This window comes from Canis aureus, chromosome 17 (assembly GCF_053574225.1).
Source record: "Canis aureus isolate CA01 chromosome 17, VMU_Caureus_v.1.0, whole genome shotgun sequence".
In the NCBI taxonomy this organism is placed as follows: domain Eukaryota; kingdom Metazoa; phylum Chordata; class Mammalia; order Carnivora; family Canidae; genus Canis; species Canis aureus.
In genome coordinates, this window is record NC_135627.1 from 15,409,662 (window position 1) to 15,437,537 (window position 27,876).

Consider the following 27,876-nt stretch of genomic DNA (forward strand, 5'->3'; position numbering starts at 1 on the left):
TTTTGGAGGTGATCCTAGGAAAACATTTGTAGAGAGTGGGGGAGTGAGAGAAAGGAATGAGGCCAACAGGGAGTGTATCAGTGTGCACGTTACTGCTTGGGCAGCTGGGCTCCATCCTGCTGGGCAGCAATGGAGAATTACTTAAACTCTCAGACTAGACTGGGTCATTCTTCTACCAGCTCCCCGTCATTGGCTGAGGGCGATTACAGGGTTTTGGCTTGCCTTGCACATGGGCCCAATGTGCTTGCATAGCCAGAAAAAGACCCTTAAGCAGAGAGTAAGCTGCCTTAGACCTGGAGATGTGCATAGAGGATATGAAGTGGAGAGTGTGTGGCTCCTTCTATAGCAATAGGGATCCTATTAACTTTAGGAAGCCTAGAATTTCATACCACCAAGACTGTCCTTAGTATTACTCATGTTGTTCTTATGAATTCCTACTGCCTGGAATAGTTCTTGGCACACAGTAAGTGTTTAATAAATACTTGTTGACTGTATGACTTTCCTTTGGGTAACTGCTTTATTCTTTCGGGCCTTTCCATGTACATGGGAGACATGGCTATCAGTAGTTATGAGTCATATCTTTTTAATTCTCTGATCAGAAAGGAAAGTGAGGTTTTCTCTTTATAGCTCCAGGAAAAAGAGAGAGAGAGAGAGAAAGAGAAAGCCAGTTGGCTGGTTTGGGATGTGAACTTGTTTCCAGGCCCATCCCTTTGGCCATGGCATTGGCATATTACGATTGCCTAGATTTTTTTTTTTTTTTTTAAGATTTATTTACTTATTTATTCAGAGAGAGCGAAAGAGAGGCAGAGACACAGGCAGAGAGAGAAGCAGGCTCCATGCAGGAAGCCCCATGTAGAACTTGATCCTGAGACTCCAGGATCACGCCCTCAGCCAAAGGCAGACGCTCAGCTATGGAGCCACCCAGGCGTCCCTGCTATGGTATTTGTATCTAAGTTTTTGTGTGGACATATGTTTTCATTTATCGTGGGTAGATTGTGTTGGGGTACATCATCAAAAAGACATGACTGCCAGTTGACCTGTGAGCAGCACCCTAGGAATCAGAGTCTTCTCACCCCCTTTCCTGTCCTTGAAATGTGGGCTCCACTTGATTTTCCCACTCACAGAGGCTACTCCAAGGATAGCCTTGAGATAATGATGCAGTGTTGGGAGAAACTGCATGTTAAATGCGACTGAACTTAGTTAAGATTTTATTCGTGGGTGTGGGGAACCCTTTGTCTTGCTGCTGCCCAAGACGAGCCTTGTATCTAAGTTATCTTTGCTATTAACACTGGTGCCTTCCAACTGGAATGACCTGCCTCTTTCTTGGGTGTCTCCTTGTCCATTAAGCACTGGGGCCAGTTTCAGATTACACCAGAGAAGCTCTTGGGATGGTTCCAAACCAACGGTATGAGGAATAGAATTCCTGGGTAATGTAATTTTACAGTTGTACCACTTTGCATCCCCCACCAGCAATATGAGCGTTTCTTTCTTTTCTCTTTCTTTCTTTCTTTCTTTCTTTCTTTCTTTCTTTCTTTCTTTCTTTCTTTCTTTCTTTCTCTTTCTTTCTTTCTCTCTTTCTTCTCCTTCTTTCTTTCTTCTTTCTTTTCTTTCTTTCTTTCTTCTTTCTTTCTTTCTTTCTTTCTTTCTTTCTTTGTTCTTTCTTTCTTTCTTTCTTCCTTCCTTCTTTCTTTTTTTTTTTTTAAGATTTTATTTATCCATTTATGAGAGACACCGAAAGAGGCAGAGACACAGGCAGAGGGAGAAGTAGGCTCCTCGAGGGAGCCCGATGTGGGACTCCATCCCAGGACCCCAGGATCATGACCTGAGCAGAAAGCAGATGCTCAACCACAACCATTGAGCTACCCAGGCCTCCTATAAATAAAATCTTAAAAAAAAAAAAAAAAAAGCAAAAAAACCTGAGACCACGTCTCAGTTTTGATTGGACATTAAGGGAACGCGAGTATTTTTTTACAATATTTTATTTATTTATTCATGACAGACAGAGAGAGAGAGAGAGAGAGAGAGAGAGAGTCAGAGACACAGGCAAGGGGAGAAGCAGGCTCCATGCAAGGAGCCTGACGTGGGACTCGATCCCTGGTCTCCAGGATCACACTCTGGGCTGAAGGCGGTGCTAAACCGCTGGGCCACCGGAACTGCCCAGGAAATGCGAGTATTTTAATTGTAACTCTGCCAATATCTTTATCTAGAGGCTCTTTGCCATTTTTGTCTTTCATGAAATTTTTGTTGCCAAGAAAGGCAGGATTACATTTTTTTCTTTCAGATGGAGTTGGTGTAGTGCATTCTTGGTTATCAAAATACTCATTGTTTGAGGACTTTGAAATGGTAAATATTCATGGTGCGTAAAAAAGTGTGATACATAACTGTATTATCTAAATTACATTAAAATGCTTACTTGTATAGGGGTGCTTGGGTGGCTCAGTTGGTTGAGTGTCTGCCTTTGGGTCAGGTCATGATCCCAGTCCTGGGACGGCTCTCAGAGCCCTCTGTTGGGCTCCAGGCTCAGTGGGGAGTCTGTTTCTCCCTCCCTCTGTTCTTGCTCTCTTTCCCTCCTTCTCAAATAAATTAATAAAATCTTTAAAAAAAGTAAAAAAAAAAATGCTTACTGTGTAGATACACATATGGGACCTAGGACTCAACTGTGAACTGTGTTATGGGTAACTTTGTTCTTTGTTTCCTGTGTTTTTAAGTTTACTTTTATGCACGTTAACTTTTGAAAAATAACTTTTAAAAAAAATCTAGCCCCCCCAGCAAAGAAAACCCTTTTGTCTGTTGCCTTATGTTTTATGAAGTATACTTAAGAGTTGTGAGGCTCACAATAACTTTGTAGGAAGAGTGGGGAATTTTGATTCTTGTTTTAGACCTGAGAAGAATAAGGGTCAGGAAGTTTAGGTAATGAATGAAAAATCTAGATCCTTTGTTCCCTGGTTTCAAGTCCAATCTTCTCTCTAGAAGTCAACACTGGCTTTCAGTAAATCTCCTAAATACTCCTGTTCATGTAGGAAATAATGATAAAAGGTTTCAAAAGATCTTCGTTAAAAAAAAAGACTCAACAGAAGCTGAAGGGATTGCGTGTTTTTGGCAGTTTGGAACTTGAGAGTTGCAGGGGCTGGAGAGAGGGGTTTGGGGCAGGGTGATGAAGGAAGCCATTAGACTTCTAACTTTAGCAAGCACAATCTTCATTAAAAATTTTTTTTTTAAAGATTTATTTATTTTAAAGAGAGAAAGATCATGAGCGGGAAGGGCAGAAGGAGAGACAATCTCAAGCTGGCCTCACGTGGAGTGCAGAGCCCACCTAGGGGCTCCATCTCACAACTCTTGAGATCAGGGCCTGTATAGTCTGAGTCTTAACTAATCCAGGTGCCCTGAGGTCTTCATCTTAGACTTAGACCTGGTACCTGAGCATTTACTGGGCTGGAAAATTCAGGGAGTTTCAAAGAGAACTGTAATCAGGGGCAAGCTGATTATTTAGATTTATAGATTGCATTATCCAAGAAAGAGCTAACACAGAAAGGAAGTGAATAATCATAGTTTTCTTAGAATATTCAGACATAATTGTCTTCCTTTTTGAAATAGAAATTCTTAAACATACATGAAATATCAAGAGTATTTTAAATCCCCATCACCCATCAATTAAAAATTATCAATATTTTGCCATTCTTACACATTTGACTTATAAAAAATACTTGAATATAGTAAGGGTTTCTTTAAAAGCCATTCACCCGCCCCCCTTCACCACTTTACCCAGGTATAATTGAAGATCAAAGAGTGTATATATTTAAGTTGTGCAAACTGATGGCTTGTTATACATCTACACAATGAAATATATTTTTTAAAGATTTTATTAACTTATTCATGAGAGACAGAGAGAGAGGCAGAGACATAGGCAGAGGGAGAAGCAGGTTTCTGACTGCTGGGAGCCGGATGCAGGACTCTATCCCAGCACCCTGGGATCAGGACCTGAGTGGAAGGCAAAAGCTCAACCACTGAGCCATCCAGGTGCCCCTTACATTATGAAATATTTACAATCAAGCCAATCAACATATCTATTACTTCACATCTTAACCATTTTCCTAAGTTGAGAAAACACAAGATTTACTCTCTCAGCAAATTTCAAGTATATAACATAGTACTGTCAATGAGTCACATTGCTGAATACCAGTCCAGCATTTATTCATCTTGCACAACTGAAATTAGAAGCCATTTTTTAATTCAAGTGTAATTAACACATGGTGTTGTATTAGTTTCAGGTGGACAATATAATGATTCAACAATTCTATACATTACTCGCTACGCATCATGGTAAGTGGACTCTTAATTCCCATCATCCAATTTCACTCATCCCTCACCTACCTCCCCTTTGGTAACCAAAAAGCCATTATTAATAACACCATTTTGGCCAAGGTAAATGGGAAATGATCTTGGGGCACCTGGCTGGCTGTCAGTAGAGCATGCAACTCTTTTTTTTTTTTTTTTTTTTTGAGCATGCAACTCTTGATCTCCGCCTTGGGGGTATTCACTTAACTAGAAAAAAAAAAAGAAGAGAAGAGAAGAGAAGAGAAGAGAAGAGAAGAGAAGAAAAGAAAAGAAAAAAAACGTGATCTTGGGGCACCTGCCTTTGGCTCAGGGCATGACCTCCGGTCCTGGGATCCAGTCCAGCATCTGGCTCTCCGCAGGGAGCCTGCTTCTCCCTCAGCCTGTGTCTCTGCCTCTCTCTCTCTCATGAATAAATAAAATCTTTAAAAAGAAAAAAGTGATCTTGCTGTAAGTACTATGAACTGTCCTTTGTATTTTCTTTCTTTTTTTTTTTTTTAAAGGCATTTTTTTTTTATTTATTTATGACAGTCACACAGAGAGAGAGAGAGAGGCAGAGACACAGGCAGAGGGAGAAGCAGGCTCCATGCACCGGGAGCCCGACGCGGGATTCGATCCCGGGTCTCCAGGATCGCGCCCTGGGCCAAAGGCAGGCGCCAAACCGCTGCGCCACCCAGGGATCCCTGTATTTTCTTTATTCAGTGTTGAAGGGAAGAGAATTTGCTTAGCACTGGTAGGATGGCCACCCAACCACTGAAGACTTCGAGTGGGAATCCGAGATTTTGTTTATTCAGTTCTGCAATCATTGGTTCATCCAATGTGCACTGACCATCACCAGTGGGGGACAGGCCATGCTGGACTCTTGAGTTCAAATCTAGTTTCATCATTTACTGACTCTAAGGTAATGGGCAAGTTCAGTCATTCAGCCTTTATCTTTCTCATCTGGAAAAGAGGAATCATAACATCCTCTGGACTCGGGCCTCGTTAGGGCTAGAGGTGCGGTAAGGTCCCCAGCAGGGCACATCACCGTATTCTGTAACCTGTGTTCTGTCGGCCGTTTTCATTCTGCCTTCAGGTGAGGGCACGATGAAGGACCTCCTGCGGCGGGCCCTCTCTCCATAGCTCCCCTTCCCAGTCTCGGAGGCTGGCAACAAGGTGGCGAGAGCTCCTCTGTGCAGTGCAACCTGGGAGATGCCAAAAGCCTGCGGCCAGTGAGCGTGCATTCGTCTTCCCGAATCGGGAGTCCTTTCACTCCCCTGTTACCTTTCTTTAGGTCTTGCAGCTCTTCAAAGAGCTGCGCGAACTCCTGCTGCTGTCCGAGGTCAAACGCTTGGCTCGCACCTCGGCGAACCTCACACGGCAGCCCCGTCTGGTCCTGATGCGGGCAGCAAGCCCAGGAGGTGCGCTAACGCCTCGGGCCGCCCTCCCACGTGTTCTGAGAGCTGCCCCGAGGGGGCGTTTCCGAGCCGGCGGTTGGGCCAGGCCGGCGCCTCCCCCCGCACGGCCGCTGGGGGCTGGGGCTCGCAGCGCCAACTTCTGCAAAGTCTGCAGCCAGGTGAGAACACGTGTGCGCCTCCGCGCCCGGCCCGCGGGCCACGAGCTCGGCCGACTCGCCTCCGACCTCCGCGGGCTGCGGGCAGAGCGGTGGCCGCCGGCCCGGCCCGGCCCGGCCCGGCCCGCGCGGGGCCGTCGCTCCCGGCCCCCGGCCCCCCGCTCCCGGCCCCCCGCTCCGGGCCCCCGCCGCCGCCGCCGCCGCGAGGCCCGGGGGGCGGGGACGGGGCGGGCCCGTCGGCGCTCAGCTCCCGGAAACGGGTGGTTCCCGGGCTCCCGCCGCGAGGACCGGCGCGCCGCCCGAGCTCCAGCATCCCCGCCCGCGCCTCCCCGAGCAGCGCGACCCGGCGCCAAGATGCTGCCCGTGTACCCGGAGGTGAAGCCCAACCCGCTGCAGGACGCCAACCTCTGCTCGCGCGTGCTGTTCTGGTGAGCGACCTCCCGCCGCCCCGCCGCCGGCTCCCGGGGCGGGAGGGCAGAGGGTCGTGGCGGGGAAGCGCTCGCCGCCCGTGGGCCTCGCCGCGTCGGCCGCGGGGCCGCGTCTGCTTCCCGGCGCGCAGGGTGGGCGGGAGGGAGCAGGGCCGGGTGGCGGGGGCTCCCCGTCCTGACGCTCGCGGCCGCGCCGGCCTCTGGCGCCTGGGAGGAGGAGGAGGAGGAGGAGCAGGAGCAGGAGCAGCACCAGCAGCAGCAGCAGCGCAGCAGCTGGAGCCCGGGCACCGGCGGGGCAGCGGGGGGCAGCGGGGGACCGAGCTGCCCGGGGACAGGGACTGCCCACAGGGAGACCTGATTGGACCCCCCCTTCCACCTATAGTCGGCTTCCCCGGCACGGCTCAGGGATTCGCCCTCCTAAACTAAAGCGGCACCTTTGTCTTCCTAGGCAAGCCGCTCATGAACAACCCTGGACCATTGCCATCCCCCCGCAGCGTCCCCACCTCTTCCGATAGCCCTTCCGTGACCCTGAGCTGCGGCCACACCGGGCTCCCCGTGTGTGTGTGCGCGTGTGTGTGACCGTGTCTCCCTGACCGTCCGCGCGCGTCTCACACTCTGTGTTCTGGTATCCAGTCGGGGCGACTTTCGTGTGCTTAAAAAAATCCTTTGTTTTCTATTTAATGAATGGGAACACTTCTCTCACACATTTTGCTTTGGTCTGGGACATACATAACGACGGTGGAGTATGTTTTTGCACTGACGCTTTCGCAGGTATTTCCATTTCCACCTTGGAGGACCGCCCTGGAGATGGGGTCCTTGAAGCCTGGGGGGTGCTTCCCCGATGTCTACCCCTTAGAGAGTAGTGACCCATGCTGTTAATGCAGGTGGTTTTGTCCAGGAGTCCGATGGCCCTACAATCACTGGAGGGTCCCTGAGCTGGGAGAAAACAAACAGGTGAAAAGTGGCTTGGGAGATAGAGCTGGCGGCTGGTTTTCCATGTGGTACCTGGGACTACTAGGTGGGCCGGAGCCTGTGGGGTTTAATTATACTTGTTTGATTATTAGATCTTTTGTTTCTTGACCCTAAACTAACTCCAAAGCTTTAATCATTCCTACATTCTGATATTTACACTTTTTATAGAAAGCCTTAGAGATCCCGAGGGGATGACTGCTCTCTTAGGCTTGTTTTGATTGTGGTGTATTTGGTAAGTGTGGGGACATCTCTTGGCCGATTGGCCCCTCTCAAAGAAGAGTATGGGTGGAAGAAGGAATTTGGGTGTGGTTATCATAAATAATAATGAAGTAGGCAAATGTCTCCTTCTGGCAGGACAAGAAACTCTGTAAGCACTTTATTTTTTTCATTTCAGAGAGAAAGCACACAAGCATGGGGGGCGGGGGCGAGGGAGAAGCAGACTCCTTGCTGAGCAGAGAGCCTGATGTGGGGCTCCATCCCAGGACCCTGGGATCATGACCTGAGCTGAAGGCAGACACCTAACTGATTAAGCCACCTAGGCACCCCAAGGAAGCATTTTCTAGTTATAGATTTTTCACAATATATGTGCATAAAAATGGGAAGGTGAGGACTTTTGACTGATGACTTTGGTAGGCACTCATATGCAGTTTCCCTGCTGTGGGGAAAGATTGCTTATCCCTGTTTGCACCTGATGGTACTGAAGCAGAGGCCAGTTAAGTGGCCTGGGATCACCGAGCTGTGTATCGGTAGAGCAGGATCCCAAACCAGGCAGTCTGGCTCCTGAACCTGTGTTTTCAGCTGCTGTACTGAGCTGCTCCTTTTGGGATACTTGATCTTAAATGCATGGAGAAGGCTATTCTAAACACAGCTTTTTTTTTTTTTTTTTTTTAATTTTATTTATTCGTGAGGGACACAGAGAGAGGCAGAGACACAGGCAGAGGGAGAAGCAGGCTCCCTGAAGGAAGCCCGATGTGGGACTCGATCCCCCGACCTGGGATCAGGCCCTGAGCCAAAGGCAGGTGGTCAACCGCTGAGCCACCCAGGTGTCCCAATAGCTTTGTACTTGTAGGCCGGACTTTTCTTAAAAGTTGGTGCCGATGGAGGTGAGGTGTGCACATAAAACCTATTAGCATGCTTTAGGCAGCTGTCCTCAAAGCATCGCTCTCACACCTTCATCGCCACCACCTGGGAGCTTGTTAGAAATGCACATTCTCTGGCACCCATTCCAGACCAATTCTGTTATTGGAAACTGGAAGGTGGGCTTAAATCGGTGCTCCAGGTGATACTGATGGAAGGTTGAGCCTGGCTCACTGCTTTAAGCCTCTGTCTCCATTGGCATTGTACTCCATTTCTTTTTTTTTTTAAAGATTTTATTTATTCATTCGTGAGAGAAACAGAGGCAGAGACACAGGCAGAGGGAGAAGCAGGCTCCATGCAGGGAGCCCGATGTGGGACTCGATCCTGGGTCTCCAGGATCACACCCTGGGCCGAAGGCAGGCGCTCAAACTGCTGAGCCACCCAAGGATCCTAGTTTATTTCTAATTATGGTGTAATGCATATCCATGTCCATATATTTTTCTCTATTTCCAGAGGTGGAATAACTGGAGAACGGCAAAACTATTTTGGACCAACTGACCCTCTAGCGATTTGTGTGCATATTTCATTGTCAATTTTAAGTACCTGAATTTTTTTTCTAAGTCAAAGATTAAAAATATCAAGGTTTTGAATTTATTTGATTTATAGAAAAGGAGCTTTATTTTTTTTTTTGTATCTTTGAATTGTGTATTAGATTTTTTTCCTATGAGGCTCTCTTCTCTTTCTCTATTTAACAGTCTATTTACATGAAAGAGAATGAGAGAACACAAATGGAGAGCAGCGGACACCCTGCAGAGCTTGGAGCCTGATGTGGGGCTCCATCTTAGGACCCTGAGATCGTGACCTAAGCTAAGGGCAGATGCCTAACTGGCTGAGCTACCCAGGTGCCCCGAGGCATTTATATTTTTGAAATAGTTTGCAATTGTGCTTATATTTTTTCAGATTTTTTTTGACTTTTTTTTTAAGATTTTATTTGTTTATTAATGAGAGAGAGAGAGAGGCAGAGACACAGGCAGAGGGAGAAACAGGCTCCATGCAGGGAGCCCTACGCGGGACTCGAGGATCATGCCCTGGCTGGAAGGCTGGCTCTAAACCGCTGAGCCACCCAAAGAGCCCTCATTTGACTGTTAATTTTGATCAGAGATTCTTTTTATAAGAATTTAAAAAAAGATTTAAGAAATTATTAAATTTTTTTATTTTTTATTTTTATTTTTTTTTATTTATGATAGGCACACAGTGAGAGAGAGAGGCAGAGACATAGGCAGAGGGAGAAGCAGGCTCCATGCACTGGGAGCCCGACATGGGATTCGATCCTGGGTCCCCAGGATCGCACCCTGGGCCAAAGGCAGGCGCCAAACTGCTGTGCCACCCAGGGATCCCGATTTAAGAAATTATTAAGTAATCTGTACATCCAGTATGGGGCTTAGACTCACAACTCCCAAGAGTTGCATGATCTATGGACTGAACCAGCCAGGTGCTCCTAGGTCAGAGATTTTAAATTTATATATATCTAAAAATTGAGCTTTTCTTTTTGGTTTTTCCTGTTTCCTCTGTAATATATCTTTCTCAGTTTCCAGCATCATCTAAATCTCCATAAGCATTTTCTAATACTAAAGTCAGCTAGAATTTCCTTTTGTATTTGGTATGAGGCCCCATTTTTTCCAAAACAGCCCATTTTCCTATCATGGTTTATTGAATCATTCTTCCTCTTTCCCACTATTGGAAATAAGTGGTGTAGGCTTAGCCAGCTGAGCAATAGATGGTCGTGTCCCCTGAGACTCCCTGGACGCATCCCTGCTCCCCTGCTGTGCAGATGTGTTCTACATTTATGTGTCTATCCTCGTTCCCTCGGTTAGCAGCTCAGGACCTATCCCCAGAGAAGGGGGTTGAGGAGGGTTTGGGCCACATGCATCAGGCCACTGGAGAGTGGCTACATTCTCACTCTTCTGACACTGGCTCAATCTGAGAATGATCACCTTGAAAAATGAATGCTATTAGGGTGACTGCCACTGGTGTCAAATGGACTGGAAACTGCTCAGAGCTGAGGAGGGAAGTGCAGATGCTGAGTGCTGTCATGCTTTTCAGAGGGTGGCTACATTAGGCCTTCAGTGCATAGTGGTCATCAATGCAGTGCGAGCTTTCATTTTATTTCATTATTTTTTGAGGATGTTTTATTTATTTATTTGAGATGTTTCATTTAAAACTGAGGTTTTACACTATTTTCAGAATACTATTTAAGATTTTAATTTTTTTTTTAAATTTTTATTTATTTATGATAGTCACACACAGAGAGAGAGGCAGAGACACAGGCAGAGGGAGAAGCAGGCTCCATGCCGGGAGCCTGATGTGGGATTCGATCCCGGGTCTCCAGGATCACGCCCTGGGCCAAAGGCAGGCGCCAAACCGCTGCGCCACCCAGGGATCCCAAGATTTTAATTTTTAAAAAAATTTAAGAGAGAGCTGGAGAATGTGCCCACATGAGCATGAATGGGGGAGGGGCAGAGGAAGTAGCAGCCTCCTCACTCAGAGCCTCAGTCTGATGTGTATCTGGGGGTTTTAGGACCTTGAGATCATGACCTAAGCTAAGGGATTTTAAGGCCTTAATTAAGATCATGACCTAAGCTGAAGATACTGAACCGACTGAGTCACCCAGCTGCCCCTTAAGATTTTAATTTTTAGTATTCTAAGCCCAACATGGGGCTTAGACTCCCAACCTGGAGATCAAGAGTTGGCAAGCTCTACCGACTGAGCCAGGTGCCCCCAGAATGCCTTTTGTTTTTATTATTTATTATTTTATTTTATTTTTTTTAAAGATTTAATTTATTCATGAGAGACAGAGAGAGAGAGAGAGAGGCAGAGACACAGGCAGAGGGAGAAGCAGGCTCCATTCCAGGCTCCATTCCATGCAGGGAGCCTGATGTGGGTCTCAATCCTGGGTCTTCAGGACCACGCCCTGGGCTGAAGGCAGCGCTAAACTGCTGAGCCACCCGGGCTGCCCTGTTGTTATTATTTTTTAAGATTTTATTTATTTTTATTAATTTGAAAAAGAGCGTGGGCAAGTAGGGGAGGAGCAGAGGGAGAAGGCCAAGTGACTACACGGAGCCCAAGGATTCCATACCACTTGAGATCATAACCCAGGTGGAAACCAAAAGTCAGACGCTTAACTGAGCCTATGTGCCTCTCCAGAGTGCCTTTTAATATTAATCTCCTGTTGCTCGTTAACAATCAGAAATCCAAATTTTGTAGGAGGCTGGGTTAGCTTTTCAGGGCCCGTTATCTGGCCTCAGCCTGTTCCTGTCTTCATTTAGTTTGAGTTTTTGGCAAATATATACAATAGCTTCTGCCCCAAACAAGATAGCCCCTGCAGTGAAATAAGCAGTAACAAAATTAAATATTTATCTCTTAAAGCTTCTGTTTGATTTTTTTTTTTTTTTTATCTTTAGAGTTTTGCATCTGCTCAGCCTGAGAGGAGTTAACTAGTGTTCATTCAGGTGTGTCAAGTAGGTAATTTGCCCTTGAGTTCTCCAGGGGATTCCCCCCCCCCCCCGCCCCGCCTTCCTGTATCTCGCAGGTGGTGGCTGCTGTGTGGTGCGTGGAGTCCAGGGACATACACAGCATGAGCCTTTATCCTAAATCTCTCCTGTAACTTCTCCATGGGGCCAGGAAACTCTGCCTCTGTGGGTTTCTTCTGTATGTGAACTCTAAGTCCCTGCAAATATTATATGTTTCTGTGCTGATGAATTGTGTGAAGGTGGTTGCCAGTAATACAATGGGAAGGTCTGGGTTTGGAATGGACTTGACTCTTCTTTTTGGCCCTGCAACATCTGTGTAGCTACCTGTAAATGAATAATCTGAGCCTTGAAATTGGGAGACTGGGGATGATTTTTAATGCAAAGTCACCTAATCTATGGTTAAGGCCTCAGGTGGTTATGGGAAGGGGGCTCCTGAAGAACTGGAATTTAAGTTTGAGATTCATTAAAAGATTGATCCATTTTTATTTTTGTTTAATTTTTAAGGATTTTATGTCTTTGAGAGAGAGAAAGAGAGAACAAGAAGGAGCAGGGGAAGGGGCAGAATGAGAAGTAGGCTGGATGTGGGACTGGATCCTGGAACCCTGAGACACCCTGGGATCATGACCTGAGCCAAAGGCAGATGCCCAACAGACTCTGAGCCACTCTAGCATCCTATTTTTAGTTTCTAAATATTTTATTTTTAAGTAATTCTCTATGCCCAAAGTGGGGTTTGAACTCAAAACCACATGATCAAGAATCATTTACTCTACCGACTGAGCCAGCCAGAGGCCCCAAAGATGGATCCATTCAAAGATCTCTTTACATTATATACATACAGTGAGATAACTAGCAGAGGGTAAGATTATTTTTTTATTTTTATTTTTTATTTATTTATTTTATTTTATTTTTTATTTATTCATGAGAGACACAGGGAGAGGGAGAGGCAGAGACACAGGCAGAGGGAGAAGCAGGCTCCATGCAGGGAGCCTGACATGGGCTGGGTCTCCAGGATCACACCCTGGGCTGAAGGTGGGGCTAAACCACTGAGACACCTGGGCTGCCCCCCCCCCTTTTTTTTTTTTAGAAGTTAAAACTCATGTTTACCTATTTCAGCAGTATTTTTCAAGATACCTTAAAAATGTAGATGAGGGTCCTTCCCTCTCTGTAAGTATTCTGGTTGGTCTGGGTGGGACTTGGGGGATCTGCATTTGAGTTCCCCTGGGCACTTAGAGCCCTCAGAGATGGGTCCGATTAGAGAACAATACTGTCATCCCTAATGGCTATTGAGTGATTCCTATGGGCTCAGACTTTTTTGCTGTGGTAACATCTCAGTCCATTCTCAATCTTATAAGGCAGTGAATACATTTTCACATGTGAGGAAATGCAGGTGCAGAGAGGTTGGGTGCCTTGTCAGGAACAGCTTAGCTAGCGGGTCTCAGTGCACCAGTGGGTTTTCTTCTCACATCCTCAGCACATGCAGTGGTCAGAATACTCCAGCTCTTGTCTGCCCAGCTCTAGCTCCGACAGGTAAACACTGGTTGACCGAATGAATAAATGAGTATGCTGACTCCAGCAGACATTTACAAGTCATGTTAGTGAATGAATATGCTCTTTACAGATGCTTGCATCTGAGACATGTTTTCCTACCCTCTCTTCATCGTGCTGTCTCTTGAATTGTCAAGTATGTTGTTGGCCATCTGTTTTTTTTTTTTTTTTAAAGATTTTATTTATTCATGAGAGACAGATGGGGAGAGAGAGAGAGAGGCAGAGACACAGGCAGAGGGAGAAGCAGGCTCCATGCAGGGAGCCTGATGTGGGACTCAATCCCAGATCTCCAGGATTAGGCTGTGGGCGGAAGGCAGCGCTAAACTGCTGAGCCACCCAAGCTGCGCCCCCCCACCCCGTTTTTTTAAAGATTTTATATGAGAGAGTGGGAGCGAGCACGTGAGGGGGTGGGGTAGGTGAAGAGCAGAGAGACTAGCAGACTGCATGTTGAGCGTGGAACCTCATGTGGGGATGCTTGCTTGAACTCAGGACCTTGAGATCACCACCTGAGCTGACGGAGCCACCCAGGTGCCCCTGGCCATCCAGTTCTTAAAGAGGGAACCTATCAGTTCTTGCCGACTTTGCTGACATCAAATGCCATTGACTGAACTTTAGGCATGCCCTTGGAGTTCTTTTGGCAAGTGTTTCCGAATGTGACTGTGAGAGCAGAAGGGAATGCATAAAGGTACCCACACTCCTGGGGCTTGGGTCCCACTCCTCGGTTCAGTGTCCGCTTATGCTCTTGGCTTCTCTTCCTCCTAATGGGTCTTCCTGCCACTAGTCTTTCCCCTAAAATCCATGCCATCCTTGCGCTTAAGAACTTCTCCCATTTCTATACTGCTTTTTAAGAGAGGTTCTATTTATTTATTTATTTTATATATTTATGTAGAGAGGTTCTTAAGGGTGACATTCAGAATCCTTCTGAACCTGCTTTTTGAGTCTCGTCTTCCACCATTTCTCTCATAACTGGACTTTTTTTTTTATGAGGTGAGGTAGATTTTCTAACTGTTCTGTCTGTGCAGGGCCTTCAGAGCCAAGATTGGGGTCCTGATTGATGATGGGCAGCTGCCTCTGAGTGAACCACTGGGTTGGTTACCAGGGTTGTAGGAGGCTAGTGGGGGGAAAGCAGCTGATGCCTGTATTGCTTCATAGCACCATTGCTAGAGGCCCATTTATACACCTCTGAGCCCTAATCCAGGTGAGATACAGTGGAGCAGTGCCCCACCTGGAGCTAAAGTATCTGGGGATAAATCTATGATGTGATCATAGGCAAGTTTCCTCATCTGTAAAATGGGAATAATCATGATACCCATCTCATAGGGTTGTTGGAGAGTATTAAACGAACCACATACTGGTGAACAGTGAATAAATATTAAAAGATAGCCATGTTAGGCAGCCCCGGTGGCCCAGCTGTTTAGCACCGCCTTCGGCCGTGATCCTGGAGTCCCAGGATCGAATCCCACATCGGGCTTCCTGCATGGAGCCTGTTTCTCCCTTTGCCTCTGTCTCTGCCTCTCTCTCTCTCTGTGTCTCTCATGAATAAATAAATAAAATCTTAAAAAAAAAAAAAGATAGCTATGCCACCTTCCTCTTGTTACTTAAGCATTTGTAAACTTAACATTTCTGTTTGTAAATTGCCATAGTTTTATTTACCTGATAGAGGATAAATGTAAATTGCGTAGTCTTATTCCTTACTCATAGAAACATAATCTGGTGGTAAGGGGGGAAGTGTTGGCATCCTGAAATCAGAATTTTTTAAACAGGATTTTGAATGATTCATGCTAAGGTTTGGGAACTACTTTTCTGAGCTCATTCTCAGCCCTTAAAATCCATTTCTGTTTTGAGAGTACAGTGGGAGGCCAGGGGTACTGATCCCAGTCCCCTTGTGGTTTGGTAATTCTTTCGGCCAATATTTGAGTGCCTTTTTTGTTGCTGAATTCAAATCCATAAAAATAACATTCCTGTTCTCAAAGAGCTCACACAATCTAGTCTACTTAATTCTGTAAATATTGTTAGCTACTGAACAAAACAAGCCCCAAATCGTAGTGACTTAGTTACAAAACAAAGCACACTTAATCTCATGTTTGTAGTCCTTTTTGGGTTGTTAGGGGTGGAGAACTACACTACATACTTACCCAGCAGCTGGACTTTTTATATCCTGTGGCTCTGTCCTTGGGTCCTCTCCATCAAGTCCTCTTCATTCAACTGGAAAGAAGTTGTTTGTGGTTGGTGTTTGCGTCCCTGGCTTGGAACTTGGAAGTGACATACATTATTTACACTCAAATTTTTTTGGCCACGTGTCAATCACATGGTTGCCTGTGACCATGAGGTGGGCTAGAAAGTGTGGTCCACGTGTCTAGCAGTGTTAGCTATGAGAGTTAAGTCAATCCCTACAGGTCAGGTGGGCCCCGTTGCAGATCTATGACATGTGCCCAGGTAGAGGGTTGCGTAAAGAAGGTGGGGAGTCTTCTCAGAGGGGAGGATGGGCATATGTAGAATTGTGGAAAAGGGGGAGTGGCTCCTGAGACCAGTGATAAAGTGTTGTAGATGCCCCTCCCCACCACCTGAAAGTGTTTGATACAGTCATTCAAGGTCTCACTCCTGCCCTGTGTCATCCGAGCCGACTTTCATACTTAATCTCCTCCCCAGTCCTGTGTTCAATGAAGTACATGGGCTTCGCTCCTTCTAGGGCTTCGCTTCTTATTCCATTTCCTGGTTCCATGGCCACTTCTGTGCTGGCCTCTTCATGGGGCTATCTGCTCTTTTTCCCTCGCCTTGCTCCTGTCTGCCCTACTTACAATGTAAGAATCACAGGGTTGGTTGAGAGAGATCTGAGTTTATACTCACTACAGGAATCCCTTCCAGACATTGTGTAGTGGGGAAATTACTGCTCTTACAGATCTTCATACTGGAATACCAGGAGAATGCTGTATTGAGCCAGTTTTCTTTATGGGTGGTTTCTACCCATCTGTGTATCTCTCTTTCTCTTTTTATGTCAACATACAGCCAGTTGACTCTCCCCTCCACATGATAGCCTGTGGATCTATGAAATCTTTCAGAGAATTGTCTCTAGTTCTTAGGAACTGTCTTTAAATGGCAGGGTTTTCAGACCCTCTTCCATCTGCCTGAATTATGGTTTGGTTTATCAATGTCTTTTTTTTTTTTTAAGATTTTATTTATTTATGGGAGACAGAGAGAGAGGCAGAGACATAGGCAGAGAGAGAAGCAGGGTCCATGTAAGAAGCCTGATGCAGGACTCGATCCTGAGACTGCGGGATCACACCCTGAGCCAAAGGCAGACAGACGCTCAACCGCTGAGCCAACCAGGGCGTCCCTATCAATGCTTTCTATTGTGTCATCTAGAACTAGACCTACTATTCTAGGTTTATTCTAGCCAGAAATAGTGTTTTAACTAATTCAGCGATTTAACAAATAATTTTGAGTGCTTGCTGTCCTCCACGTAATGTTCTAAAGGAGTTGGCAAACTATGACCTGCAGGTCAAATCCAGTCTGCTGTTTTTGTAAATAAAGTTTTGTTACAACATGGCTATGCTCATTTATTTATATATTGTCATCTGTGGACTACAGTAGCAGGGTTGAATAGTTGCTACAGAGACTGTATGACCTGCAGAGCCTAAAATATTTGTGGTTTAGTTCTTTACAGAAAATGTCTGCCCACTCCTGTTCTAGATGTTTGGGATATAACAGCAAAATAGGTAATAGTCCCTACCTTCCCTTGACTTAAATTCTCTTGAGAGGGATCCCTGGGTGGCGCAGCGGTTTGGCGCCTGCCTTTGGCCCAGGGCGCGATCCTGGAGACCCGGGATCAAATCCCACGTCGGGTTCCCGGTGCTTGGAGCCTGCTTCTCCCTCTGCCTATGTCTCTGCCTCTCTCTCTCTCTCTCTGTGACTATCATAAATAATAAATAAAAGAAAAAAAAAAAGCCCAAATTTAAAAAAAAAAAAATTCTCTTGAGAGAACAAATAATAAGATAAATAAGTAAAATACAGTGCTAAAGAGAAAAAATGAGGCAAGGAAAGGGTTCAGGAGATTGTGTATACGATAGGGAGATGACAGTTTTAGGCAGGGTGGCAAGGGAAAGCTTCATGGAGAAATCATGCACCTTCTTGGGGTATGGCCAGTGCAAGAGAGGAGGTCTTGCGGACTCTATTGGCCATTGGAAGACTTTGGCTTTACTTGAAGTTGGGACCACTGGAGAGTTTTGAGAAGAGCTCTGATGAGGTCTGCTCAGGAGTTAGTGAGATCACTCTAGCTGCTGTATTGAGACTAGACTAAAGAAAGCCACTAACAGAAAGCAGGGAGACCTGTAGGACATTCACAGTGGATCAGGCAAGAGGAGAAAGTAGCTTTCACTGGGAGGGTGGTAGGAGTGGTGGTGGGGAGTCGTTGGGTTTAGGGAAGAACTTATTTGAAGGTGGAGCTGGGCATCTTCGGATATTAGACTGTGGAACTTGAGAGGAAGAAGCTGGCAAGGTTGCCTCTGGGTTCAACCTGAGTCCCCGGGAAGGATGGAGTCCCGATTTAATGTCTTGCTGAAGCCTGCAGGGAAGAATGGGTTGGAGAAGACCAGGGGTTTGGATTTGACCATGTTAAGTTTGATAATGCCTGCCACACATTTAAGTAGAGAGGTCATGAGTTGGAGGCTCAAGAAAGAAGTTTGGGCTGGTGATAAGATTTGAGTATTGTGAGCAGTGTATACAGTTGGGTCACATGGGGTCAACTGACATCATAGTCCATGGGGTTTATCCCCACACAACACTGCTGTTTTACCTCTGTTTAAGTTGGTGCCATTTTATTGAGGTCAGGATTTAGCATCCTTTTGTTGTCTGTTGAAAATTCTTTGAAAATATTTGTAGTTTTATTTCTAAGTGCCAGAAGGGGTAGGTCCTGGAACTGTCTTGTAGGTTGTGGCTGATCCACCTACAAACCCTTGCTAGCAGATTAAGGTGGCCACAGGTGTTGGAGGGAGGTCGTGTTGTCTGTCTTATAGGAGTCCAGAGGTATCTGATGTACCAGGCAGTCATTCTGAAATCCCACAGAGGAAGGAATTAAGGATAGGTTGGCATGATTTCCTCTTAATGAACACAGGTTGGCTCTTGTCCTAAATAGACTTACAAATTGCCTCCTTCAAAAGATTGTTGATGTGTATTATTTCTGTTAAACTTGCTAGTTCTATTTTAATTTCTTACCAGTTAATGCATAACAGTTTCTCAACCATCACAATGATTGAATTACCTGGGCAGTCATACAGTTTGTATGCCTGGCCCCTCTGTAGGCAGACTTGAATGATCATCTCTGGGTGGAACCTAGGCATTAGCATTTTAAAAATATTCCCTGTGAGGTTCTGTTCTTTTCTTTTCTTTTCTTTTTTTCTTTTCTTTTCTTTTCTTTTTTCTTTCTTTCTTTTCTTTCTTTCTTTTCTTTTTCTTTTCTTTCTTTTCTTTTCTTTCTTTCTTTCTTTCTTTCTTTCTTTCTTTCTTTCTTTTTTTCCTTCTTTCTTTCTTTCTTTTTTCTTCTTTTTTTTTGTTTAATTTATTTATTCATGAGAGAGAGAGACAGACAGGCAGAGGGAGAAGCAGGCTTCATGCAGGGAGCCTGACATGGGACTCGATCCCAGGTCTCCAGGATCATGCCCTGGCCTGAAGGCTCCCTGTGAGTTTCTGATGGATACTGAAGACCAAGGCAGACAGCTTTCCAAAGATCAAACACATTTCTGTGCATATTTCCATTCTTTTGGTCAAGGTTTCTGAACTGGCCTCATCACCAAACCATGAGATCCTTTGCAAGTTCCTCTCTTAGCATGAGGACAACTGGTATTGTAGGGTATATTCATCCCTGTGAGGACTCAGCAAGTGATGGGGGTGGGGTGGGGGGGATGAGAGGGCTTGGCAAATTTGGGCATTTTAGAGATACTTGGTCCTTGGGTCTTTATAGTATCTCCTTGTTGAAGCCAGCTTTGTCCTCATTTTGGCCATGTAGAACATCATGGGGCTTGAAATTCAGTTATGTCTGACAAGTTCCAGATCTTGAGCTTCTGCCTCCATGTCTAGCTGTTTATTTCCTTTCCCGTGGTCAGACAAGGATGCCTGGGTTGAGTGAGTTTAGGGAGGGTCACTGAGTGGCTGGCTATCTCACACTTGTCAGTGAATATGAGCACCTGTGTAGCTCAGTAGTTGAACATCTGCCTTTGGCTCAGGATCATGATCCAGGGTCCTGGGATGGATCCATATTGGGCTTCTTGTGGGCTTCTCTCCCTCTGCCTATGTCTCTGCCCCTCTCATGAATATGTACATAAAGTCTTAAAAATAAAAGCTTGTGAGTATAAAATTACTCACCTAATAAATAAACTATTTTTATTTGGATATGTTTATGGGTGTGTTCTATGGGTCAGGATATGACTGACATTGTAGGATAAACCCAATGGACCACTTTTAATGTCTCCTCTTGAAGCCACTCTTCACCATAGAGGCAATGAGCACTTTAACAATAAGAAAGGTGTCTGTCTTAATTTTTTTTAAAGGTTTTATTTATTTTTCATGAGAGACGCAGAGACAAAGACTGAAAAAGGTTTTATTTATTTTTCATGAGAGACGCAGAGACAAAGGCTGAGGGAGAAGCAGGCTCCCCGCAGGGAGTCGGATGCGGGACTTGATCCCAGAACTCCTCCATCCAGAACTCTGCAATCATGCCCCGAGCCAAAGACAGACACTCAACCGCAGAGCCACCCAGGCCTCTTGTGTCTGTCTTATTTTAAAAAGGGAGGTTTACTGACGGCCTAAAATTTGATTCCAGGATCCTTAGACTATGACTGAGTGGAAGTCAGAGGCTTACTGACTGACCACCCAGACACCCTCCTGACTGCATTTTAAATGAGTTTTTCTTGGGGGGCCTGGGTGACTCAGTGGGTTAAGTGTCTGCTTTCGGCTTGGGTCATGATCTCAGGGTTCTGGGGTCAAGCCCCACATCAGGCTTCCTGCTCAGCAGGAAGTCTGCTTCTCCCTTTGCATCTGCCTCTCCCCCATCATGCTCTCTGGTTCTCCCTTGCTTGCTTGCTTGTGCTCTCTCTCTCTTCAAATAAATTAAAAATTAAAAAAAAAAAAAGTTTTCCTTTACTCAGTGTCACAGGAGAGAGCCTCAGACTGGAGCCAGAGGGACCCAAGTGCTCGTCCATGATCTTGCACTTACTGGTTGTATGACATTAGGCAAGACACCATCATTTTTGGGCCTTAGTATCCTCTTGTACACATTGGGAAAATTAAACTTACTTTGATGTATTCTGAAACTTTGTCTTAAGTATAATGAATAAAATCCTCTACACTTCTTTTTCTTACTCACTTGCAGTGAAGCAGGGCAAGTCAGCAGGGGGGTAATATGGAAGTGGTGCAGTGTGTAATACACATCTCTGATGAATGGAGAAATGACCTGTTAAGACTTGTTAAAAAGAAAGGAACACAGGGGAATGTAATTTATACTCAGAACTGGGACACTGTCTGTGGAAGCGCTTGGAAAATTATAAGTGGTGGTAGCTACATCCTCTAGAAGTTTTCTAGAAACAGTACCTCCCAGAGCAACCTGGCTGAAACTGCCCAAGTCAGCTTCAGCACTAACCTTCTACTAATGGTGCTGATAACCTTGATCTTGGACTCTATCCCTACAGAACTGTGAGAGGCTAACTTTTTGTTATTTAAGTCACTCTGTCTATGGTACTTTGTTATGTGGCCCCAGCCGCCTTAGGCACCCCTCATGTCCCACAGATGTCTTGGTTACAGTTGGTGCCACTGATCAGAGCTGCTTTGTACTGTGGTCATTTGTCCTCTGTCCTGTATTAAGCACTAAACTCAATGAAGGACTTAGACTTCACAACCTTAACCTTCTATTGACCTGCTTGGTATAGACCTGCTGCCTCATAAATTCTGAGTTGAATTCAGGTAAAAATACCCCAAAACTTCAGACTTGGAGGCAGTACCCTTAAAAATGCTTCAGAAAGACAAAACCAAAACCAAAAACGCTTCAGAGTACTTTAACTCAGGAGGAGGATGAGTTTTGTCCCCGGACTGGCAGACTGGGTGTACCAAGTATCATTCTTGCTCTTGAAATTCAATCACTCATTCTTTTTATTAAGATTTTATTTATTTACTCATGAGAGATAGAGGCAGAGACATAGGCAGAGGGAGAGGCAGGCTCCATGTAGGGAGCCTGGTATGGGACTTGATCCCAGGACCCCAGGATCATGACCTGAGCCAAAGACAGATGCTCAACCATTGAGCCACCCAGGTGCCCCTTGATCTATCATTTTTGTGTTCATTTCCCCTGAACTTGGTTCGTGCATCTTTGGTGAAGGGCTGTCTAGGGTAAGTACGTTCAGGAAGGCAGTGAGGTAACTCAGTCTCGTGCTCTGAACTTTCTCTGTTGCATGTGCACGGAAGTTTGGGAAAGCCCCATGCAAGTCCTTAATATCTCCAGTATTTTTTTTTTTTAAGATTTTTTATTATTCATGAAAGACAGAGAGGGGGGCAGAGACACAGGCAGAGGGATAAGCAGGCTGCACACAGGGAGCCCGATGCGGGACTCGATCCCTGGACTCCAGGACCACGCCATGGGCCAAAGGCAGGCGCCAAACCACTGAGCCACCCAGGGATCCCCATGTCTCCAGTATTAATAGCTGAACAAAAGAGTTGCCTCTGTTTTCAGGCATATTCAGAATCCTCTGTGCTTTGCCCCTTTTGGATATAATGTAGTCCTGTTGTTTCCTTGAAACAGATATTTTTTTGAAACAGATTTTAAATACAGAATCAGTCCCTCTGAGTAAGCCAAATTAGATCCCCGCCCCCCGTGGGTGAGTTTTAATCCCCTCTGCTAGGAGCTGCTCAGAAAGTAAATTGAAGTCTTGAAGGGAAATTCCTAAGGCTGCTTCAGGGACCCAGTTCCTCAGGAGGGAGGGATTCCTTTCCTGTAAGGGGGAGGCCCAGCTTCTAAGAACTGCTTCCAGGAAGGATGAGGTGTAGCAGGAAAGAATCCCACAGAGCAGCAGACTCCGACACACTTTTGAGAAGGGAATTCATTGCCTTTGATTTCTGGGAATTGGTGTTTTTTCTTTTTTTTATTCAGGGCAGACCGAAAGTGAGTAAATGCTCCCTAAGGCATGAGGCTGTGGGGAAGGTGGTTTGTGAGGGGGTGAGGGCTGTGGCAGTTGGGTTGAACCCCGGCTGGCAGACTGGGGATGAACCAGGGGCAGGCCGCCCCCCTGGACAGAAGGTCACGTTCAAAGCCATTAGGCGGTTTCCTCCCCGTCAGGAATTTCAAGGAAGGGGTGACCGGTGAACAGTGATGCGGCGCCCTGTGCACCCGGGCAGACCAGGCCGTGCGTGTGGGGAAGGTAAACACGAGGGAGGCTGGCGTGTCCTTCCACGGCCGGCCGTGGCCTCCCGGAGGAAGGCAGGAAGCCAGGCAGCCGCGGCTCCTCCCTGTGGCTCCTGCGGAGCTGCCGGCGGCTGGAGGTCCCCCTGCACACTTCCTGCCAGTTCTGTGCTGGCTTCCTCCTGCTCCCACCTGCTCTGTTCTCTTCAGCCTTCTCTGCCGTGTCCCCCGCACCCCGCCGCCCCCAAATGCCAGCCCTGTTTCCTGGCTTCCACAAAAACCCATCTGCCGTGGGGGTTGGGGAGTTTGGAAGATAGGGGTGGAGTGTTGGGTGGGCTTTGTGCCCCCCACCTCTCTCTCAGCTCCCTTTCCTTCTCTGAAGTAAGAGGCAGTGTCTGTTCCCCACCATCCCTCCCTCACATCTTGGGCACAGCCATTCTGGTCACTCCAGAACATTCCTGAACCATGTTCTGCCTTATTGTGTAAATACCTCTAGCATGAGGTGCAGCGCAGCTGCCATGACGGTGATCATGTCTAACGTTCACGCGTTGCCAAGCGGGCCGCTTTCTTCGCCTCCGGCTAAGGAGACTGAGGGACAGAGGTTACGTCTTGTGCCCCAAGCAGCACAACGTAGGAAATGGAGGAGATGGGGCTGTTGGAATGTGGGCCTCGGGTGTCAGAAGCACGAACACGGGCCGCAGAGGTCCCGCGAGGCAGAGCAGGTGCGTGTGAGCCTGAGGAGCTGGTGTGGTCTCGGAGACGCTGCTTGGTTTCCCCCTCCCTAAATCCTTAAAAGAGGCACACCTCCAGAAGCCTCCTGCCTTACAGACGACTTCTTTCCTCAGGCGTAGCCATCTGGCCATCTGGTGTCCGCGTTTCAGGCCCAATCTTAGCTTCCGAAGTGGCCCCTGACTCCTGGTGGATTTTAGCCTTAGGTTAGATTGTAGAGAAAAGAAGTGTTTGTGTTCTTTTATAATCTAGGTCTCCCATTTTTTTTTTTTTTTAAGATTTATTTATTTGAGAGAGAGAGTAATGGGGCAGGTGGGGGCAGAGGGACAGAAAGAGAATCCCAGACAGACTCCCCGCTGAGCCTGACTTGGGGATCGATCCCACAGCCTTGAGAGCAGGACCTGAACTGAAATTAAGAGTCTGACACCCGACTGAGCCACCCAGGTGCCCCTATATCTATCTGGGTCTCCGAATATGCCACCATCCTGTGTTGTTCTGGCATCCTTTTATTCCGGAAGGAAGTGGTTTGGTGTAGTAGTCTTCCTCCTACCCTTTCCTCCACAAAAGGAAAAGATATCATTCCTTGATTTGATAGGAAATCAGGTCAAGAACATTTTTGAGGGGTACCTGTGTGGTGCAATGGGTCAAACATCCAATTCTTGGTTTTTGGCCCAGGTGGTGACATGGAGCCTCTATACTCAGCAGGGAGTCTACTGGAGAGTCTCTCCCTTTGCCCCTCCTGCTTTTCTCTCTCTCTCTCAAATAAATAAATCTTTTTTTTTTTCAAAGATTTTATTTATTTATTCATAAGAGACATAGAGAGACAGAGACACAGATACAGGCAGAGGTAGAAGCAGGCTCCATGCAAGGAGCCTGATGCAGGACTCGATCCTGGGACTCCAGGATCATGCCCTGAGCTGAAGGCAGGCGCTAAACCGCTGAGCCACCCAGGGATCCCCTCAAATAAATAAATCTTAAAACAATTTTTTTTGATTCCCTGAGGTCCTAGGGCTGCTGCCAGCCTCACTGTTTTTAATTTTTCTTTTCATCGGTACCATGTAGTTCTAACTCTTGGTTTGCCCAGGACAAACCTGGTTTATACCCCTTATTACATTGTAATTATTAACAGCACCTCCTTTTATTCCTAGGAGTGTCTTAGGTTGAATGATAAATAATATTGCTCTAAGTGAGCTGAAGTTCATATTCCATAAACTGTACCCCTCACCCCACCATGGCACTTGGGCAGGAAATGTGGTCAGGGTGATTCCAGTATCTACTATACTTGTACTAGGAGTAATCGCTTGTGAAAACCTATGATCGTCCCCACCTGGGAGAACAACTTGTGGCCTGTGCTTTGTTAGAATGCTGGCTATGAAAGCTATAGGGAGAGCGTGGAGCCCTGGAGGTGACCCCTTGAAGACCAGGAGGGTCCTAGCAGGCTGTGGGAGCATTGATGGGAACGTCTCACTAGTGGTCCAGTTTGTGGAGCTGGAGGGGTCTCCTGGGATGGGTGTGAGTCCAGCCAGTGAAGACCACTGTACTCAAGCACTTAGCTTCTTAGTGTGAGGCAGAGAGAGCAACCTGGACAGGAGATCATGACCAGGGGGCTCTGGTGAGCAGTTTGGGAACCTGGGAAGTCCTGGGTAAGGGGGGAGAGGCTGCAAGTCCCCCGAGATGATGTGGACCTTTATCTTGGCGGGGGGGGGGGGGGGAGGCTGGCTTAGCTGATAACTGATCCTAGAGCTTTTGGATGGGCTGAGGCCTCTGAGGGGCCCTTGATGCGACCCAGCCCTTGGAGTCTGTTGAGCCTGGAGGAGGCTAAGACACGGTGCGTTGGCATGTTGACATATTGGCACTCGGCGGTGACTGTCTTGGCTGATTAACTGTGTGCCTTTGGGCCACGTGCAGTCTGAGCCAGTTTCTGTATTTGTCAGTTGAACATGCTAGTAGTAACTCTGGGTAGATGGGAAAAGTCCTAAAGCCCAGCTTGATTCTTTAATTCAAGAATTCCTCTCCCAGATTCCTTGATTCATTCCCTAGATGACGTTTTTTCATGATCTTGGCTCAATTAGAGGCAGATGCTTAGAGTTTCAGGGTTTTTCTGTAAGTGCCTTAGACCTTAGGGCTTCTCACTTGCTGACTTCTTGCTTAGGAACATGCGCATCCGGCTTCCATCCAGGCGGTCCATGCCTGGCCGCCTCTGAGAGCCCTGCCTTATCACTCCAGCTAGAGGAGCCACCCCCATGCTCGCCACATCTGTTTTCATTTTCTTTCTTTTCTTTTCTTTTTTTTCTTTCAAGATTTATTGGTTCATGAGAGATGCAGGGATACAGGCAGAGGGAGAAGCAGGCTCCTTGCAAGGAGCCCAATGCGGGACTCGATCTAGGATCATGCCCTGAGCCAAAGGCAGATGCTCAACCACTGTTGAGGCCTCCCTGTTTTCATTTTCTATCTGATAGTTATCATTGTTAACCTGTCTTAGTGTGTTGTCCTCTGCTTCCCTTCCTGAATGTGAGCTCCATAGAAGATGCTCCCTCTGGGCTATAATCTAGAAGAGTGCTTGTCACATGGTGGGCTAGCACTAAAGACTTCATTTCAACTAGTGAATGTTAACACTCCTATTTCCCACAGTCTTGTTGTTGAGAATCCTGGTTAAAAAAAAAAAAAAAAAAAAGGTGAGTTGCCTCTTTTTTTTTTAAAGTTTTAATTAATAAAGGCATTGTACACATGGTGTACTTGGAGAGAATATGAGGGTTGCTTCCATGGGGATGAGGAAGGAAGATGCCGTATGGCTCTGGCCTCTTTGGAGGGAGGAGGAGAAGGAGCAGCATCTCCTTCTCTTGGGTTACACAGTTGGGTACTCACTGTTCTTGACAGCTGCAGGATGTGTGTGAGGGGGAGTGGTCTGTCGCCACCTTTCCTTCCTTATGATGAAGTGCAGGTGACCTTCATGGAGGGATGAGGAGCTTGCTAGAGGGGTTGGTATAGGACTGGAGAGACAGGACAGACAGGAGCCAGGGGTGACAGCCCATCTGCAAAGCATGTCTACAAGGTATTCCCTGCAGTCTCTTTGTGCTGTTTTCAGTTGCTTTTTGCCCCCCACCACTGACTTTTTGTGTTTATAGGAAACATTTTTCAAAGTGAATGGGAGAGGATCCTAAGATGATGAAGAAAGCTATTTTAGCGTGTCCTGAGATCCTCGATGGAGCTTTCTCTCTTCCACGTCCTACTGAATGAGCCCTTTAATAGACCATGTACAGAGGCTTTTCAAAGGATGTTTTTGTTCTTTCTGAATACGCAGCTAGGGATGGTGTGTTTGTAATTGACCTAATGCTTCAAAGAATGAACTGGTTTAGCTGGAATACCATGGACATAGTATTGCCAAGTAGAAAAGCATAGGATTTATAATTAACTTTCCCCCCCTTAACTCTGAATAATAGGCAGAGGGGTTCTTACATTTTAAATTGGTGTTATCGGGCAGCCCGGGTGGCTCAGCGGTTTAGCGCCGCCTTCGGCCCCGGGCCTGATCCTGGAGACCCGGGGTGGAGTCCCACGTCATGGAGCCTACTTCTCCCTATGCCTGTGTCTCTGCCTCTCTCTCTTTCTGTGTCTCTCATGAATAAATAAATAAAACCTTAAAAAAATATAATTTGGTGTTATCGTTTTGGACCACGGTTCTCTGTATTGTGTGTAAAATATGGTGTGCTGGTCTCCTATTTTTTTGGTACTATTCTTTTTGCTTGTCAGGATGTGGCCAAAAATGGCATATTGGAGGTCTGGAATCAGAGCTTTGCAAAGGTGCCTAGAAAAGAGTGGAAGGCATGGCCCAAAGAAGGATTGGTTTGTTGTGGAAGAGCGGCTTCAAGTTCAGAGCCAGCCAGAGCATGGAGGATATTTTTGGTCACACCTTCACTTCTGCCTCTGGGCTGTGAAGACCTTGTATGTTTTATTTGTGGACTTTAAGCAGCTGTTATTAACTCGTGGATAATTACCAGAAATATGAAGTCAAATCAGTGCTTATTATTAACCCTTTGCCTTTTCACCTAAGAACTTAGGGTGGCGGTGTTATAAAAATTAAAAAGGAGGCTCGACTACTTTGTTATTGAATCTACTTGAAGTAAAATCATAGCTGTGCAACCACCTGCCCTTGTCCCGCACTCCTCATACCGTTTCCCAAAAAATAATTTTGGATTTTATGGCAACCATACAAGGGGCTGAAAATTCCATCAGAATGTTCGAGTAGGGACTTAGATATTAATTCATTGCTTTGCTGGATGATGCTCTAGAGAGAAATCTGATGGCCAGGACAGAGAAGGGAATTTGGGCAGAAAT

The 27,876-nt window shown here is 46.3% G+C and overlaps 1 protein-coding gene across 1 annotated transcript in view; it reads left to right on the plus strand.

Annotated features, from left to right (window-relative positions):
- Positions 1-6,131: 6,131 nt before the first annotated feature.
- ABCC4 (ATP binding cassette subfamily C member 4 (PEL blood group)) overlaps positions 6,132-27,876 on the plus strand; it is a 246,477-nt gene continuing 224,732 nt past the window's right edge. Inside the window, exon 1 of the mRNA XM_077855182.1 lies at positions 6,132-6,312. Coding sequence (XP_077711308.1) covers positions 6,239-6,312 — 74 coding nt within the window. The 5' untranslated portion in view covers positions 6,132-6,238. The remainder of the gene's footprint in view (positions 6,313-27,876) is intronic.